Source organism: Solea senegalensis, linkage group LG8 (genome assembly GCF_019176455.1).
Source record: "Solea senegalensis isolate Sse05_10M linkage group LG8, IFAPA_SoseM_1, whole genome shotgun sequence".
NCBI lineage: Eukaryota > Metazoa > Chordata > Actinopteri > Pleuronectiformes > Soleidae > Solea > Solea senegalensis.
Genome location: NC_058028.1, coordinates 6,707,514 through 6,726,586, shown reverse-complemented (window position 1 = coordinate 6,726,586; position 19,073 = coordinate 6,707,514). Strand labels below are relative to the sequence as shown.

Below are 19,073 nucleotides of genomic sequence, written 5' to 3'. Positions count from 1 at the left end.
TTACATTTTACCACATTTGTGGCTCTATCTTGGCACTTGCTCAGATTTTTTTCCCATTAATCGAAGAGGTCATAATTTGCAATGTGTTGCTCATGAAGGGAAGCTGGGTCCAATTCAAACGCCTCAGCACACAATGTAACCTCAGGGCAACTATTTAAAACTCGCTGCATTGTTACAAACATCAGCATCGCTAGGATTTACAACCACTGTTCTTCATTAATGTCGCTAAAACTATAATCAAATTTGTTTGGGTTGAAATGAATTACAGCCTTGTTTTTTTGGTCCATCTAAACAAAACCAATGTTGAACATTCTCTTCAGAAAACCAGTACAAATTGGCTTATTTATATCAAAGAAAGCATTTTATTGGAAGATGTCTGGAAAATAAAAAAGAGGAGAGAACCTGTAGCTGTATACATTGTTCCAAATTATAAAAGCACTGAGAAAATTTATACAAATCTTTGAGCAACTTACAGCCAGAGAAACTAAAAAAAATAATAATGAAACAGTTAAAGCTAGAAAACCCAACAGCAATTTTCAATTCATCATGCTGAGATTTACAAATCTTCCCAAACAGCTAGTAAACTCATCTTGCATCAACCTTCGCCTTCCAGCAAAGTCATAGGGCAGTTTTGAATTGATATGCTTTTATTGCTACCCTAATGGTTTTTTTAAGGATTGTATTTCTACCCTGACTTGCTCCGTCTTTAAAGTCATGCCGAAATGTTCATTTGAACAGTTTACACACACTGATCCAAAAACCCTCTTATCAGACATTGCACACTCATTTTAGGTATACATACATTCAAAGCACCATTAAATTGTTTATGAGAATCGTTTTTATTTTTTCGTCAGTTCGGCCCATACTTTTTTTACAGTATGTTTTGAAATCACTGACATTTTTCGTGTATCCGCTGTACTGACACACAAGTCTCAACCTCTGGGTCTGGAGTCTCTCTCTGCCTTCACAAGGTCGATATTCTCATCCGTCCACGCTCATTGACTAACTCTCCTCCTGTTGCCAGCTGGTTAAAAAAAAAAAAGGATGGAAACAAAAATACATGTCAGTCAGCCAGCTCATGTGGAATAGATTACTATGTTAATGCAAGCTATGTCCTGTTTTGTTAAGCTTTTAAGCTCTGATCTCATCACTCCTCACCGGGAAACACCAAGCCCAGCACAGCAGGGGGTGAGGAGTGATAATTATAACCTCCCCTCCTGAGGAGGAGTGTATAGACACAGAGTCCACAGGTGGACGCTGGCAAAACTGTCAGGTGAGCAATGCAGCGGCAAGCAAGCCAGCAAGAAGATAAAGCAGCTCGCAGTTGGCCTCAAGAGTTTGATACTTTTTGTTATCTTAAAAAAGTCTGATCTCTTGCATGTGTGTGGTCAGCAGCCGTTACACAAGGAACAGAAACGGAGAAACCCCAAACATAATCTACAAATCCAGTTTTGTAATTAAAGCTGCTGTCCGTAACGTTTGGTTGCTGATTATGTCATTATTCTGTCTCTGTTTGGTCTTCAATTTTGGAGACATGTGTATGCTGCATCTGAAATTGTCAAGCATACTATCAGACCTGACTGAGGGGACATTTGTGTCCCCTCACATTGCTGAATGACCAGTACAATTCACTTCTGAAGCTTTTCATGGACACTTTGTGTCGTTCGTCATTCTCCAGCCTGTTCTGTCTTGAAGTTAAAGGAATCACTTCCTGTGTGCAGTCCAGGAATGTCACCGGGTGACACAATATCCATCCCTGCTCTATAGTCCTAATTTACATATTTATATTATTGGTTATATAGCTCCATACCTTGCTTTTGTGTGTGATTTAGCAAACAACATAAAATGTGTTATTTACTGAGCATGCAGACAGAATGTTCTATATTTGGACAAAGCCAGACTGCTTCTTAGCACTGGCTGCCGACAAAAACATAACAGATGTCGTCTCATCTTAATCGCAGCAAGAAAGAAAATGGTCTATTCTTTAAAGTACAAATGTAGGCAGGAGTGGAAAAAGTAATTCAGCCCAGGGATTTGTCTCCATCCTCCAATTGGAACTAGTTAAAGCGCTGGTCAAAGATAAACAGAAAACACAGACTTGTTTCTGATCAATATGAATGTGTGTGCATTTATAAACATTTTGTAAAACTTTGAGCAAAGTCGTGTTAGGCTGGAAAAGGTGGAAGAGAAGAAAGGTGAGTCAATAAATGTGTAGTGTGTCTCTCTCTCTCTCTCTATGGAAAGATAAAGCTCCTCACTTCTTTTTCTTCTACCGGTGGCATCTATCCAATGGAAACAAAGCAGTGGTGGCTGACTGTATGTAATGCTGTGGGTGTGGACACACATATGCGTGCGAGTCGCAGCAGTTCAGAGAGCTAGCACAGGCATCATGCACAGGTGTGGAGGTTAGAGTCGCGCCCCAAATGTAAGAGCTCCGTCAACTCCTGCTTGTTGGCGACCATCAAGCCACCGGCAAATTTACTGGTTCTCCCGCAGGTAGGAAAAAGATGCCATGTTAACACAACAACAACAACAGCGGACTCGAGCTGACTGTGTGAACTAGCACACATGCTATGCTGCATTTAATACAAATGCAGGATTTTCTTTTTCATCCTTTTTTTTTACCTATAACTCTGCGGGAGCCAATTCTTCTTGTAGAACTCTCTATAAAGGCAAACAAACGTGTAAGTCACACATTGGGCTTTAATTATTTGCTGAGCTGTCCCAGCTGAAAAACCCACCTTCCATGATTTTGGTTAGTTTCTCACTGTCCAGACCAGCGTTGGCTTCAATGCCAGTGAATTCTGGAAAAAAGAAAACATCCAAATCATGTGTAAGTGACGTTGCCTTGAGAAGTTACCCACTTCATTATTTTAGCCTAATGATCATGTTGCAATGAGGGTAATATTTGGTTTAAATCATTAAAACAAATGATCATTATTGTGCACTTTCTTGCGGAAAAGTGGTTTGTAAATACATTTGCTGCAGTTTTCGGAGATTAGGTTCAAATTATAGTCACACGCTTGTCTAAACCTACGTTTGACAGTTTCTGGAGTGTAGTAATGTCTTAAATTGGCTTTCACTCCTGTATGAAATGACTCTGTAATGCATGTTGGTTTTTATTGGCTTTGGCTCTGATTGACGTTAGTTGGAAGGCATCAGTTAGCGTAGCCATTAGCCTCGAAAGTTTGTGGCAAACCTTTTTACAACGTGGGGATTGCGTTTAATATGTTAACATGCATAGTGTAATCCAGCTAAGCCCATAGTCCTAATACAGGCAATCAGAGAATTTACTTTTACTTCAATTTTATGTCCTAGAAAAAAATTGAACAATGACATGGACACGAGATGGATCTGTATGCTTCATACCTGCTGTACATGTGAATCGTGATACAAATTAGATGCATTAGCATCTTGTGGTTGCTGTGTTGTCCGTGTTCTTTTACGGCAACAGTTCTGCAGTTTGATTAATGCGCAATACCAGTCCGACTAAGCGTATACATGAGTAATGCCCTTCCTCTGCTGCTCATCGATGATCACTATATCCATTTGATTAGCCACCACCAGTTTGTCTGCTGGATCTGGAGGTCCCATAGGATCTTAGTAATCGGACAATGAATCACATTATCCAGGTTAGTTTACGTTAGTCCGACTTAAACAGAGCTAGTCTTAGTCAGACTAACAGAACACTGAATTATTGTCTTAGTCCAACTAAAATCAGACTTAACATGCATGTAAATGCACTGATTGTCAGATCTAAGCTATTGTTCTGACACTGGTTTTCACAAATTATGCAAACAATTACTGGGCAATTACTTCGGTGTTTAATGCTATTCTTTTTTTTCCTTTTTTTTTTTTTAGCAGGTTCACTCCGGTTCAAAAGGTACCTGCTAATTTAAAGAGGTTTTTAAGATTTTCTTGCCACAGTTTCACTGACCTTCCATTGCGATTTTGGTGCTGCCACTGCTGACTGAGTACTGAGGGCCTGGAAACAACAGCATTCATTCAGTTCTCAAGACGATAAATGATTAAAAGCTACCAACTCATGCCATATATAATATTTACCTGTGACAACCCTGGTGACTTTGGTGATGGCTGGGCTATTCTCGATTACTCTTGTGACCTTGGTCACGGAGGGCTTTCCTTCAATAACCCTAGTAACCTTGGTGACACTTGGTTTGCTCTCAATAACTCTGGTCACTTTGGTCACTTCAGGAGCTACAAGAAAATAAATAAAGAAGGCACGTTTCACTACACTGAAGTTGGAGCGAGCACAGCATTGCCCCTTGATGCAGAGAATCTTCCATTTGTATGCAGGTAACATAACAAATGGACCTTTCACTGGATCAGAAAGGTTGCTATGAGATGTGATTCATAATCAAAAAATTATACTAATTATTTTTAAAAAATTAACGCTAAATAAGCTGTCAAACACCCTCATATGTGCACGCGCTCATATACTATGTGTGAAATTATCTGAAATCAACAGAAAGGTGACTGAACTGTATGTGCGGCAGCCTAACAACCTCCCTGTGTTTTAATCAGTTTCGTACTTAAAACTATTTCCTTAACCATATATAATCTGCCCAAATTTACTAATTAGGAATCACATGCTGATGATGACGTTATCATCACTACTGTACCTGCCTCGACGACACGAGTAATGATCCTTTCTGATAATAACAAGGAGATATAAAGGCATTAAGCACAGCAGAGAATCAAAAATGGAATTGGAAGCAACTAAAAAACTAAAACTAGTTTTGAAACTTACTCATGAATGTGAGGGGAATTTCCTGGTATTTGAATCCAGAAATGTACTGTAAAAAAAACACATTTGACAAATCAGATTAAAAACTGTACATATTGATTGTTGTTTATAAAATTTGAACATTAATTTGCACTACTACACGTTCTTGTCTTGTAAGTAATAAAAGAAAACAGTTAAGTCACTTTATTTTGGGGAAAAAAACAGCAGGCTGCCTTGTATTTAAGCTTTTTATAGTTTTACAGTCGTGTTTATGTGACACCTTGATTTGCATGTAGCTGATGAGCCTCTTCAGTAGCATCATAAGATCCTGGCTTCCAACTGGGATATCTGGAAAGAAAGAACAACGCATGAATCAGGCCTTTTAAGGTAAAAGCAGCGGACAGTGAATCTGTTGATGTTTATACAATACAGTACAAAAGGGGGATATGAAAAGTTAAATCAAAGCAAGGTTTTACCTCCGGGATACAAGACTTGGTTGACAAAATGAATCACTCCGTTTGTGGCCATGATATCAGAGTCGGGGACTTGGACAGAATTCACTTGTACAGTGTTGTTTGCCTGTGGGCGACAGTCAAAACAATTAAAGACAAGCAAACCACAAAACGACCTGAATGAACCTGTATAAGCTCTATTATTTACTGCTTTACAGTAAATATTTTTATTAACTAGCAGAGGTCACTGAGTTTTAAGTTTTGTGGGATAATTGCTATGGATGCCAACATGAAGTAATTACCTCCGGCAAGGTGGAAATGTTTTTGGCTGCGTTTGTCTGTGAGCAGCTTTGCGGAGGGGCGGATTTGGATAGAATTTTCGGGGCGATGTATGGACCAAAAGGGGTTTTGGCAGCATTCTGTTTTGGCACTGTGAGGAAATTGAGAGTGCTTTCATGCAGACACAGTTCTGGTTCTGGAGTCTCAGAACCTTGGTGTTTTCTGGCAAAACCAGCTTAAAAGGAACCAAAGTGGGAGGACATTACTCTGTATTACTCAGGCGTAAGTAAACACAACACAGGTACTTTTTTGGTTCCAGCTGAGAACCAACTTTTCAGGTTCCCGGGAAGCACGGTTTGAACACACCAGCCGGTTTAAAATTAGGTTCGGGAGCCAGCACGGAGCCCTGCTGGTGTGAAAGGGCTATGAGCGGCCTTGGGATTTACAAGAAAGTAAAGTTTTCTTGTTGCAAGACATACTTACAAAAATCAATCTGAGATTGCTGCCCTGCAGAGACCTGAGCAGGTTTGTCACTCCAGTCTCCAAACCACCACCAATGTAGATGCCGTTGCTGATATGATACAGAAGGATGGTTCTGAGGGCATTTATGTCACCTAAAAATGAAGAGAAGCAAACACTATGACGTTCACATCAAGCAAAAGTGAGTTGTAAGAACCGATCAAAATTCACAAGACCCTACCCTTCAACAATTCCAAATCGCTGCTGCTCAGAGAAGCGAAAGCCTTATCACTTGGGGCAAACATAGTGAAGTCTCCCTCCTGTTTCAGCAGATCGGTCAAGCCTGCAGCTTCCATCAGCGACAAAAAGATCCTGCAGCACAGAAGAGAAAATAGTATTGTAGCTGTTAGAAAAACCACTGAGGGTTGACGGTCTTTTAAATTCCCATCCCTTGAAAAGATCCAGAGAATCACAATCTGAGTATTAGGCTGCAGTTTAAAACCACAGTGGATTTTGTACTTACTTGAAGCCTCCGTTAGATGTCAGAATCTCAAAGATGTTTTTTTCAGATGGTTTCAAAAACGTCCTCATGAGGTGAAGCGCTCCATTGCTTCCTTCCTTACTGCCCCTGATCATACAGGAGTTCTCAATGCACACGGCCTGCAGAAATAATCCACAAGGCAAGAAGATTAATGTCACGGCTCAGAGATGGGAAGCGTGGCTATCAAATGACTGCGACGATGCATACAGTATGTGTCTGTATGTAGGCACAGTGTTTCTGGCACAAGATCAGAGAGGAAGACTCACTGTGCGATAGATGAATACCCTCAGCATTTTTCCTCCAATGGTCTCGAGGAGCTGGCCGTTGTACAGCTGTCCCAGGACAACCTTTTTCTTCAAGATGTGATTCTCCAGGATGAGCTTGAACATCCTCTGATCCATGGACATCATCTCAGCTGTAGAAGAAAGGGGGTGGTTTTATATTTCCCCATAGAATCCAAAAATACCACCAGGATTTTACAACTAAATTGTTGATGTTAACTAAATTAGATGTTATATTTATCATCATTTTTGTTATTTTCACTGTGTCTCGTGCTTACAGTAGGTTAGGTTACAGGCAATTTTATATCCAGCTGCTGCTGCTGCCTTTTTATTCTTTACACCCTCTGAAACCTGTCTGGTGAAAGCGAGGAAATGATTCTGCTGTGATTTTTCTTATACAGACACAAAGCTCTCTTTGAACGACGTCCAACAATGTTCTCTGGAGACGTGTTTGGTCTTTCATGTCGTAAAGCGTCTGCAGTAAATTCAAAATTTCCCCAAAGCTCCATGTATGTACATGTTTGTTGGCTTGTGTGCCAGCACGCAAAGGGAAACAAGAATATGTTCCCTTTTTATTCCAGACCATGACTGAATGTGGAACAGCCGGTGCTCGTACTGAGCCGTATGCAACTCACTAGTGAAGGCAGCGTTGAGGGGAGCCAGCAGAGTGTACTCAGCCTCCGGTCTCATGGCGGCAGCAAGACCCAGCTCGGACACCATGTCGCCAAAAGTCGACTGGGAGCTTCCCACCAACTCCATCACCTGTTTAGCTTGAAGGACATTCAGACACTATTTAAATATGGATTTATTTAAAACAGGGGAGGACTATTCACAACACAATGATGCGAACAAAAGATAAGCACCACCATGAGGATGCATGAAATAGTCAAACTGGCAGGGAAATCAGTTTGAAGCTGTTATTTTTAAAAGATCAAAACATCTTTATGTGATGCCCGCATAATCTTAAAAGTTAGCACATTAGATGAGAATCTAACCTGAGTCTGGCATGAGCACTTGGTCGATAAGGTGGATGACACCGTTGCTGGTGACAATGTCCTTCTTGAGCACCATCTTGACGCCGTTGACAGTTAAACTTTCGCCGTCACAGCCGATCTCAATGTTGGTGCCCTCCAGCGTCTCGTAAGTGCTACCAGCGATTATAGCCTCAGAGCACTGGACTGAGTCCAGAAGATGGAAATTCAGAAGAGCTAAAAAGGAATCAAAAAAAAGTTTTAAAATCCGTGCATTCAACATAGAGTAAGGTCAGCTGACATAAAGGGGCTGTTTCATGTTCATTCCCATGTTACAGTACGGCTGAGGATAAAATGCCCTGGGAACCTGGAGACCCTTTGGATCCCTCGGGTCCTTAACTGAGAAAATGTGTGATTTCTTCATAGCTCTGTTCAGTGATCTGATCTCACTTCATATGCGGAGCTGTGGACTAATAAAACGAATATTTGTGTTGTTTCCAACTTGACCAGCTTGTCCAATAAAACAGCTGTGTCCTGTCTGTTGGTGGTATTCACGCAAAACAAGTGAAAGTTAAGTGGCGCAATACTGTACGACTTTGTTTTTCTGTTTCCCCAATTATTTTATCAAATCCCATCATTCACTGATGGATCTTCATGGATTATTTGACAACTGACTACCTTCCTGTGTAATTTTCACTGTGTACTCATAGTGGTACAATCCTTTCAGTACAGTATATTGATCCTGTCAGTGATGGTGTTGAATTGTGTGTTGCATTGTTTGACTTTCCATCTACAAATTCATGCTATGACTATAACAAAAGCTTAAGCTATTTTCATTACTCTTGAACACAGCTCTGTTATGCACAGCTTGCCAAAACTGTGTAAGTCCCAGATCCACTGTGGTTAAAAAAAAAAAAAGAAAGAAGAAAGAGACTATGCACGCGTGGTCGTCTGGAAATGACCGTTTCTTTTCCTATATCATCATCATTTCATATAAATGTAGCCTTTGTCTGCTACAGTTAATAAAAAGGAAACCTCTGTTACTGCTGCCATGTTTGAAATGGCCCCAAGGAGCTGCAAACAACCTTGAAGTATAAAAGTCAGTTTTTACCTTTGACCGCCACCTCGTTGCTCTGAAGTCTCTCCAGCACGTCGATGCCAAGCTTCTCAAAGGCACTGTTGGTCGGGGCAAAGAGAGTGTAATGTCCTGGCTCGCCCAGCTTGTCCAGCATCCCAGCAGCCATACCCACATCCTAGAATGTCATTCCATCAGCACAATCAGGTTTAGTGAACATCACTTACAGTCCAGGAGAAACATATATAGGAAATGGACATAATAACCCTCTAAATAAACTTTATTTTTTCTACGTCTGCATGTGTTCCTCAGATCCTTATGTCAGTTTCAGTCTGTTTGGTTTTAAGTTACACACTACAGTCTAAAATGAAGCAGGACTTGAAACCAGTGTCGTGTTTGTTGTCTACTCACACCCAGAATTGACAGGTCATCATCAACCTCGATAACATTCTGGATGGTGTTTCCGACAGCACTGATCACACGGTCGATGACGTGCACGACTCCGTTGGTGGCGACCTGGTTGCCGTAGATAATTCTGGCGCAGTTTACAGTCACCACCTGCACATGACACATGTTTGTTTTAGGGTTATTCTGGTAAAAAAGAAAAAGTAGAACTATATAGAAACCAAAATGTAATAAAACTCACCCCATTGGAATAATGGTTAATAAGGAGACTCAGGTCATTGTACATGGAGGTGACTTTCAATCCGTTCTTTAAATCTTTGGTTAAGAGGCGTTTGTTGACCATGTGATAATGCAGAGCGTTGTACAGCTCAATGTTGACATTGCTGACCAGTGCACTCTTCATTGACTGTTAGAAGAAAAAACAAAAAAATCAAAACCTCCCAGAAACTGCAGTTTTCTTCTTATTTTCTGTTCTTAGTTTTTAGTTTTCACCTCATCCAAATTGTCCCAGGCCTCATTGCTTGGAGCAAAGAAGGTGAAAGATCCAGATCCCTCAACCTCAGGCCTCAGCTTTGAAACATCAGCGTATTTCTGAGTAGATGTGGCTTTTACCAGGCCCAAGGTGTTGTACACATGGTCAATTGGAGCCACTAGGGAAAGTTTTATAATAAGCATTAGTGGGAGTCAGCCTGTCTTTCTGGAAATAAAAATGGGAAACATTTGGGGCATCAGACAGACTCCATGTGCGGACAATATGCTACGGTATGCTCTTCAATTTTATTTGGTCGGATTTCAAAAATAGCACATGGCTGCTTTACAGTTGGTGCTTATGTCCTTGTCTGACATTCGTACATCGTTTCAGCAACTTTGGCGCACTGTACCTGCAGGGCAACCGCGCATGCCGTCCAGCTTCATGTACCCGGGGCAGCACTCATACAGCACAGTCCTGCAGGAAAAACAAACAGACCACAGATTCGGGATCATGTCAAGGACAAACAAAGAGGTGTAAAAAAAAAAAAATGGTTGTGTTTTTACGCCAGCTTTGTTTTTATGCTGAATCATTACTCAACATTGGTCTCCGTGCGTTCACCGTTTCCAGATGGTACTCATTATCTCTTTCACTGCTCAGATGGCCCATGTGATCCAGCAGTTTTTGCCAAGAAAGCTCTAATGGAAAGTGTGCCTGGAGGATTACGCTCCCTTTACAGTAGTGGGTTTATATTACTGAGAACTCCTCTTTGAAGCTTAACAATTAGTTTGGCCTCGACTTGGCATTTGGTTAACCTCAGAAGCCTTACGACCCTGGCCTTGAAAAAACTTCAGCATAATTAGAGTTGAGTTTCAGGAAATGTTGGTTAACAAAAGAAAACTTTTGAAGGTTTGAGATGTGCATGGGAAAGATTGACTACAATATTTCGAGTTGGAGCCTAATTTTTTGCTACTTAATAAGCAGGGGAAGATGTGTCTCAGTGTTTTCTCCTCTCTGTGAAAGATAGATTAGATACCACAGCCTAAGCGAAACAGTAAAATCCAAAGTGCAGCTGTCAGATATAAACGTGTCTATACTCCCTCCATCAGCGCGTTGAGCATGTTGGAACCATAGCATTGTTTCCATCGCCTGGTAAACCAGACATTTAAAGATCTAGTTTTCTTCAAATAAATGAAGGGTAAGCAACAATAAAAAAAGACCCCCATATGAGTAAGAACACCATACATGTACCTATTAGGTATAAACAATACCACATGTGTATGTAGTTTGCTGGGAATTTCATTATTATAGATCACTTGGCTTTTACAGTCAGAATACTTGAACGGTAAAAACAAATTCTCCGCCAATTAAATGTGATTAATTCCATCACTTTAAATCAAATCCTTGTGTTGTACAAATTGTTTACTGTTGTGCACAACGGTGCAATAGGCAGATGCATATTTGAGTGGAAGTGTAATCGCTCTGTGATAAAAATCTCGCAGAGGGAAGATGGATGTATTTTGTCTGAGCGCTTCAAAGTCTCTCCTTGTCAGCACTTTCCCTGTAAATTCTACACAACAGGAATGCTCTCTCTCTCTCTCTCCCTCTGTGTTTGCCATTTGCGGCACAAAATGGACAACTGGGACTTATTCGGCACACTTAGGCACAAATGATCTGGTGAAGTAACTGCTACATGTGCAATGATTGTAATTATTTGCACTTGTGCAAACACCCCAGCAACAAGGTTCCCAATATTTAGAACAATAACATGTGAGCACTTAATGTCCTGTAAAGCATTTTTGAGAAAGGTTTATGCACACAGCTAAATTGGATTGATGTCACAGTCGTGGGGTGGTTAGCACTGGTCCCACTCAGCAAAATAAAATCGACTACAAGGGCCACTCTGTGTGGATTGTCCTTATTTCCCCCACATTTGCGTGGGTTCTGTGAGGACACGGTTTCCCACAGGCCAAACGCAATCAGACTGGAGGGTAACTGTGTCATTGTTTCTTAAAGTCTCCAATTCTACCTGAGCGGACTAAAATGCAGTTCCAAAAGATTTCAAGATGCTCTTAGATCTAAGAGAAGTGTGGATGGCAGATGTATTAAGTGCTTAATTAATGTGTTTTACTTGAAAACGGATGTCAATCACATGGTGTCCACTCATTGTTCTGTTGAGACCATTGACCTCTCAGAAGCAAACTGATATTTACTGATATAAATCAAGTGAGAAGTTGATTCATTTTCCCAAAGACTTCCAAACTGAGCTCTTTTTGCGACCACTGGTGTTGCCCCCGTTGGCTAACTGCTACTTCTTTTCCGTCTGCTGACCTTGACCTCTCCAGGATGACCCTTGCATCTTATCCAAAGTCAGCAGGGATTGGCTAAAACCCAGACGGTCGCAATTCAAGCTTGAGCTTGAGCAGTATTGATAATAAACAGATGATTTGTACAAATGCCACAATGTGGCCAGTGCTCCGTGGCTTTTATCTCCTGCCGATGTCTCAGACAGGGTATGACCAAGGCTTCTGGTTCATGGGTAATTGAAGCACGAAAAATGAACGGAGATGGGGGGACTGGGATGAGATCACACAAGCCCCATTGGGGCAGCGTCAGCAAAAAAGCCCTCGCTACACTGCTTTTTTTCCCCCACACAACTGGGACTGTGGCTGGCCATGAAGATGGAAACATCTGACTTGTCAGCATCTCTGCGAAGGAAATGTACCACTAAGAATCATGATAGGTTTGTCAAACATAAAATACGGCGTGTGTGGCTCCCCTCCGATTCAACCCGCCATTAATGGGCACTTTGTGAGTCGGTCATACAGAATGTTCTGCTGTGGAAACAGAAATGTTCTCATTTGTTGAACTCTGACTTTTATTTTCGTGTTGAACGGATAAACCCATAGGTACATTTTGCTTTTAGATGACCTCTGCGTGATCGTCTGAATTTTGGGAGGTTGGGGTTTGGACTGTAATTTCCTGTGTGAAGCCGACCATTAACAGGGTTTCTTTTATGACCATTCCACAACCATAACAGCGTTTTTTTATATGGTAGCATTACAACTAAACTCATCTAATCTCAAGGAAATACTGTTTTATCCACCATAATCTTTCCCTAAAGTAGATTATTTGACTAAACCTGGGCACACAGTGACTGTTTCACAAACTTAAAAAATTTTTTTTACCAGTATGATGAACTAATGGCATATAGGTGGTGCTATGTGGGCAGGGAAAAACATGTCAGACATCAGACTGGGAATAAATAAGAATTAGTGTCATCTAATGGGGAGAGTGTGGATTGCAACAACAGGAAGACTCCTCCTCTCACTCTATTTCCCAAGTGCTTTAGGGAACTACATTCCAGAAAGGTCATTTATGACTCTTTCAACTCATCCACTCTCCAACTCTCTGCCCTTTTCTCCTTCTTCTTCATTGGTTTATGTATCAGATTAATGTCGTTGGAGCTGTTTTTCTTGGTGTTCAACGTCCACTTCGACATGTAAAACAAAAGCTCTGGCTGCACATAATGTACATAAAAAAACCTGAGGATGAGAAGTTTGTGTTGTTTCTTCGAGGAAGGTAAAATGCTCTAATGTAATAAATCAGTTGAGTTTGTGTTGTCATTCCTAGCCTTCTGTACATTTGGCGTCCCCCTGTTTGTTCTGGAATAAATGTAATTAACATTTAATTAGAACAAGACAAATTGTTCATGAGTAAAAGTTGTAAACAAATAAAAATGCCACAGGCTCCAGTGCAGCTCTGCATAACATGTAACTCTAACTGTTTTTCATTTAAGCCACGCTTTCACGAGATCTTGCATCAGCACACAGTGTCTGAATCTGTAAATCACTTCACTGTCTGAATTCAACTTTTGTTCTCAGCCGTGCTTTGATGGATTCCTTAAGTCTGGACCAAATTTCGATTGAAATTCTCTGTTGAGTGCGCAGAGTTCATCATAAATTTTAAATTGGTAGTGCTAAGCATGACTTAGACACAATGCAAGCACAGGGGGCAAACTCAGTATGTGTGTGTGTGTGTGCGCAGACATGGCTTTGATCCATGTTTAAACCCCAAACGTGCTGAGAAAGCTGAACGAATTACAGACATAAAAAAGGGAGCTTGCCAGGGTGATTGAGGTGAACAGTTTTCCATTCATGAACACAGGCAATATTTTGCAGGCATATCGCATGCTCTCGAGTCAGTGGTTCACCACTGTGGTGTCCAACAATGATGCAGGACTCCGAAGCTATGAAAACCCTAACTTAATGTTCATTAGAGCCAATGGGACCAGCGTTCTATACAGAGAGTTTTAAAGCTGCATCCATGAATGTGTTTTTCATTTTACGCAGCAGTTTTAAGTCCAAGTATAATAGCAGATGTCCGTCTCTATGGAAACATTTTGTTTTCCATCTTTATGGAGGAAATGGTAAATAAGAAACAGTCCCCGAGGGCTTTCCAAAAAAAACGTCTTAGTCACTGGATTTGCTTATGATGTTAAGGAGAAACAGTACAGTACATACGCTTTCTTTCCACAGATGGCCCCTTGGTACCAATTACGACAAGTGCTGAAGTACTTCTTCTTGGTCCCCATGACCTGCTGGAGTGCACAGACATTGGGTCTGTGGGAGTTGAGGGTGAAAATGGGAATAAAGTGTTAATCAGCAGGTAAAAAAATACATTTGGTCAATTACATTTCAGTTGTTATGAGTGGAAAACTAAGGACAACAAGCAATTAGGTGTGAATGATTATTTAGAAACTATACTTTTGCTGCATGGCTGTGAGCCCAAACGACAAATTCTGATCTGTTAGATGTGAGATGAAGTAGAATTTAAAAAATGATTTGACTACAACCCTGCAGATTTGCATCTTTCCTGATGATAAATAAATCATGCTTGCCATGAGCAGGATTGGTTCAAAACTGTTACAAATGAAAATAACACAAGGCTGCAAAAAATATCATCATGGGGAAAAAAACAAAAAAAAGAATTCACAAACTTACCCCTCTTTTCTTGCTCTGATGCGACTGTGGGCGACGATTTTGTCATAAGCTGAGGACTCAGCCTGGTCAAATGTAGAGAGCACAAAGAGTGCAAAGGCAGCGACAAAAAGGGGCTTCATACTTGATTTCTCACTTAGCTCCTCCAGACCCAGAGTAATGGTGCAGACTCAGAGTGGGAGTTTATATACTGTAGCACACTGAGTCTCACCCTCCACTCAAGGAGGACGGGCAATGTATCATACATGGCCCAGACCACCCTGAACTTCTCAGAAACTATGTTTCTATACTGTTGCTTCATTTATTTATTTGTTTATTTCAATGCATTTCCAACACAATAATCAAATAAAAGAGGAAAAATAGACCAGAAATGTATCAGAAAAATAGAAACGACATTGAAAATCATTAACACGGTTAAAAAATGCCTGTAGTCACATCATGTACTCTATATACTTATATTATATTATATTATATTATTTATCATATTCATATATTATAACGAATATGATAAATAATGGGTCTCTAATTATTTCCAGTACATTTTTTGAAAGGTCCTCCTTTAAATGTACGAGCATCCACCCGATTAAAAAAAAAAGATATAATACATATCTTTTTAAGTGCACAGATATTACTGTATGCATTTGTTTGTGTTGTTTATTTGACACATTATAGACTTAAATATAAAATCACATTGCGCGTTTTGTTTGATACTGGTCTAGATTTAAAAAAAAGGTGAATTTATTGTTTTTAAAGTAATTGCACAAGAAGATAAAGTAAAAAAAAAACAAAGTGGTTGAGTGTTTTTAAGAGCCCCGGGCCTTTCTGCCACATCATATACATATATTCCCAGAAGACGGAATATTTGAGATGCAGAGTCAAGCTGCATCTTGTCATTTATTTGGACTGCAAACAACAAAGGTGAATTACATAATCTGGGCTCTGGTGAAGAAACACCACAAGAAGATTGGGTGTGTTTTTCTTCAGAATGTATTTTGCACCACCTAGTGGTGAGAAAAAACTGGGGGCAGTGTAAGTCTCACAGCATTCATGCTGTACAGCTGAAATAATTAAAAATTCAGATTTCAACTGTGAGGGCTGGGGGTTCAGGTATCATTTTCAATGATACCAGTGGTTTTTGCATATTCTGCATATTCAGAATATTCTGGTTTGTTTACCATTTTGTTTACTACATAACTCCCCATAGTTTTAGATTTATAATCTTAGATATGTAAGTAACAAAGGACAAAAACAGTTAATCTGGGTAATAACTTGAAACACATGGAAACTGCTATAGTTGTGAGGCTCATGGCCAAGAGGACAGGAATTGGGCTTGTCACAGGAGGGGTCGCCGGACAGGACAGGTCAAAAGCACCCAATTCCCATTGCTCCCCGGGTGCAGATATGTTCCTGTGCCTGGCTTGTGTGTGTTCATTACTAGTGTGTAAAAAAAGATGTGTTAGATGAGGTCAAATTCACAATCACTAATTGGTGTGTGTGTGTAAAAATAGCTCATTCTAATAACGCTGAAAATCACCGTTTAAAACATCACAAGGTGTGAAAGTTTTGCGCATTAACGCAGTGCTTTGTTACCCACAACAGCGCACACAGGTGGCATCACTTACACAATCCATTTACCACATGTTGTTAAAACCTACTGGCAAACCAGATGTTCCAGCTGTGAACAGGCAAGTAATGTACTCTTTGTCAGTGAAGTCAGTGGACTGTGAAAAAAAAAAAGAAGACAGAAATGGACACAATCCAGTACTGCAGCACAGATCTGGGCTCAGACACCACAGGCCTCACATGTGTAACTACATATTTGTTTTCGTGTAACGGCAGATAACGGCTTATTAGGCAAATCATATAGACTAAAGCGACACTTTCACAACAGCAGCACAGGCTGGAATACATTAACTTTACAATCTCAAGATTCAAGCAAAGCAGCCAGTTCTCAAACGCTTGCCTGCACGGACCGATAATGACACTGACAAGCTCGCCACGGCGATAAATAAAAGCAGTGTGACATTTACACTTGAATGAGAACAGCCTTTGTCTGAATCAGTCACTTTCACACAAACACTGCTGCTTGTGCCACAAAGAATGGATGAAGCAACTTTTCATCCAAAGCATAGATTCCTCTCTTTTGTATCTTGCGAAGAAAAACTCCCTTTAAAAGGATGAAATGAATGTGAGGAGGGGACAAAAAAATGCAACAGCAATCTAAAGTGTTTTCTTTAGACATGGGGGCTACAAAACTTTCCCCAAAGCAGCCAGTGATTGGCTTTCTATAGATCGTGTGATTTGCTCACGGCTGCTATGGCAACAGTAACCCGAGGACTTCAGCGGGCACCCCAGGTTGCTTACAGCATCAGGCTGACATGACTGTGCAAGTGTCATTATTTGAGTAACTAAACTTCAATAGAATAACAGCCATAAAGCAAACCACCGGTAACAGATTGCTTATAGAGAGACTGTAATTACTGTGAAATAAAGTCAAAGTCAGTCATTAAAAGTATAAGCAACACAGCCGGCGCGCACAGTCGATACAGTGAGGCCATTGTTTGTCCTTATTAAGCCCACAATTCTGCAATAACTCCCTTTATATGCGAACACATCACTAGAGGGTGCTTGATACCTAAGGAGTCTGAAAATAAAAAAGAAATTCTTCAACAGAATCACCAAACCATTAAAAAGAGCTGGACACAACTTACATCATAAAAATGCTTTATAATTTATGTAAAATCCTGGATCAGCTTGTAAAAGGCAGTTAAAGTATAAAGTATAATTAAACCGTGATAAAAAAAACAACAACAACACAATGCATTAGAAACTGAAAATAAAAACATACTGTAGTTAATATTCTTTCACTGCTCTTTAGTGACATGAAACTATGATGTGAAATGCACAAAACAATAATCACTTGTTGTGGGAAAGTTGTGTAAAAGCCCGCTCTTTATGAGGAGACGTCGAGGTGCGATGATTTATTTATTGCTCAAAGGCAAAGAGACTGAACGGGCAAGATGTGAATAATGCACCAAATTTGCATTTGTTCCTGCAAATAAGAGAGTGGAAGTGTATTAAGTTATGCTTCTCCGAAGAAAAAAAACACACAAAAAGAAAAAATCTCCCAGAGGGAGGACGTTGATGTAAACTGTGCACCACTAGATCACCCAATAAACAGCCAGAGTGTAATAAACTATTTACTCAAGTCTTCTCCGCAGTAAACACGCTAAGAGGGAAAGAATTCAGCTCTTCACAGAAAAAGCCACTTTGTGCAACGGTTCCACTTTATTTCTTCGCCTAATTTGACTCAGCGACTCTCTTTTCTTAATGTTAGATTCAAGAGTCGCTCCAAATTATTTTTCAAATTAGGGAAATGGAAAAACAAAACAAGGACTCCAGACAAAACACTCAGAGAGCGCAAACCTCTGCCAAGCCCGATCAGTTTCACATCCAGATCACCACTAACATTTAATGGTTTCTTCCTTGTGCCATAACCTACATCCCGAAGAAAATCTAATCAAAATCGCCTCCTAACTTTTTGAGTTATGCCGCTCGCAGACAGAAAAACCGACCGCGCCAGCAAAAACATAATCTACTCGGTGGAAGTAATTACAGCCCAGTGGTTGTACGCCTTGGCTTCACCAGTGCAGTTTCAGTTTACACAATTTCCTTCCAGACTCCTCTAATACAGTATGTGCTCTTTGACCTAAAAAGGAATTAAATATTCAAGTGGTTAAAAATACATTTTATGAGGCCACGGTGACTTTTGACTGCTCAGACCTAAAAACAGGAAATCTGTGAGTCCTAGTTAATCTGTGCCCAAATTTGAAAGATTAAGATCATGCATTATCTTAATCTTAACCATAAATCATCACTGTGTTTTTGATGATGCTCTTAAAAACTATGGAATATTGTATTGTATTATCATGTGTATGTAATAGGGACATGGACACAAGAGCGAGATGTGGATCATTGGGTGGGGTTGTAGATTTGTGGATGAGGATTATGTGTGTATGGGAGTGTTTCCCATCTCTTGGATGAACATAACATTTTTTCCCCCCATTAATATTCTTATGGCAGTCAGACAGGGATCTGATTTGACTAAGTTGAATGACCTACTCAATGGTTCACCTGACAAGCCAAGTCAAGTCAAATGACAAAATCTAGATAAAAGTCTCCGGGTTGACTTTTCTCATCCTGAAGTGAAAGCCAAGGACAAGAGGCGGGTCTTTAAAAGTCACGACAAACAAACTGACACGCATTGAACGGCTACTACACTAGTTCATTGAAATTGGGCATCAGCATGTTTAATTGTTGAAACAGTTATTGTGGGGCAATCTATCATGAGTGAAAGAGGTCAGTCAGATTAGACCTAACACCAAAGGAAGTGT

General features: G+C 40.3%; 1 protein-coding gene across 3 annotated transcripts; it reads right to left on the bottom strand.

The window, feature by feature from the left end:
• Positions 1-339: 339 nt before the first annotated feature.
• Positions 340-14,853, bottom strand: LOC122773815 (periostin-like). Of its 3 annotated transcripts, XM_044032747.1 has the most exons (22): positions 14,683-14,853; positions 14,203-14,301; positions 10,092-10,156; positions 9,703-9,860; positions 9,452-9,616; positions 9,217-9,363; positions 8,842-8,983; positions 7,755-7,967; positions 7,395-7,529; positions 6,745-6,893; positions 6,461-6,597; positions 6,179-6,309; positions 5,962-6,092; positions 5,224-5,326; positions 5,028-5,095; positions 4,772-4,817; positions 4,644-4,673; positions 4,066-4,218; positions 3,938-3,985; positions 2,742-2,804; positions 2,626-2,664; positions 340-1,024 (listed from the first exon to the last, which is right to left on the bottom strand). In XM_044032747.1, the coding sequence occupies exons 1-22, from the start codon at positions 14,799-14,801 to the stop codon at positions 996-998; spliced, it is 2,370 nt and encodes a 789-aa protein (XP_043888682.1). In that variant the 5' UTR covers positions 14,802-14,853; the 3' UTR covers positions 340-995. The 3 variants fall into 3 exon arrangements, with proteins under 3 accessions (XP_043888682.1, XP_043888685.1, XP_043888683.1); XM_044032750.1 differs by lacking the exon at positions 2,626-2,664; XM_044032748.1 differs by lacking the exon at positions 4,644-4,673.
• Positions 14,854-19,073: the final 4,220 nt, after the last annotated feature.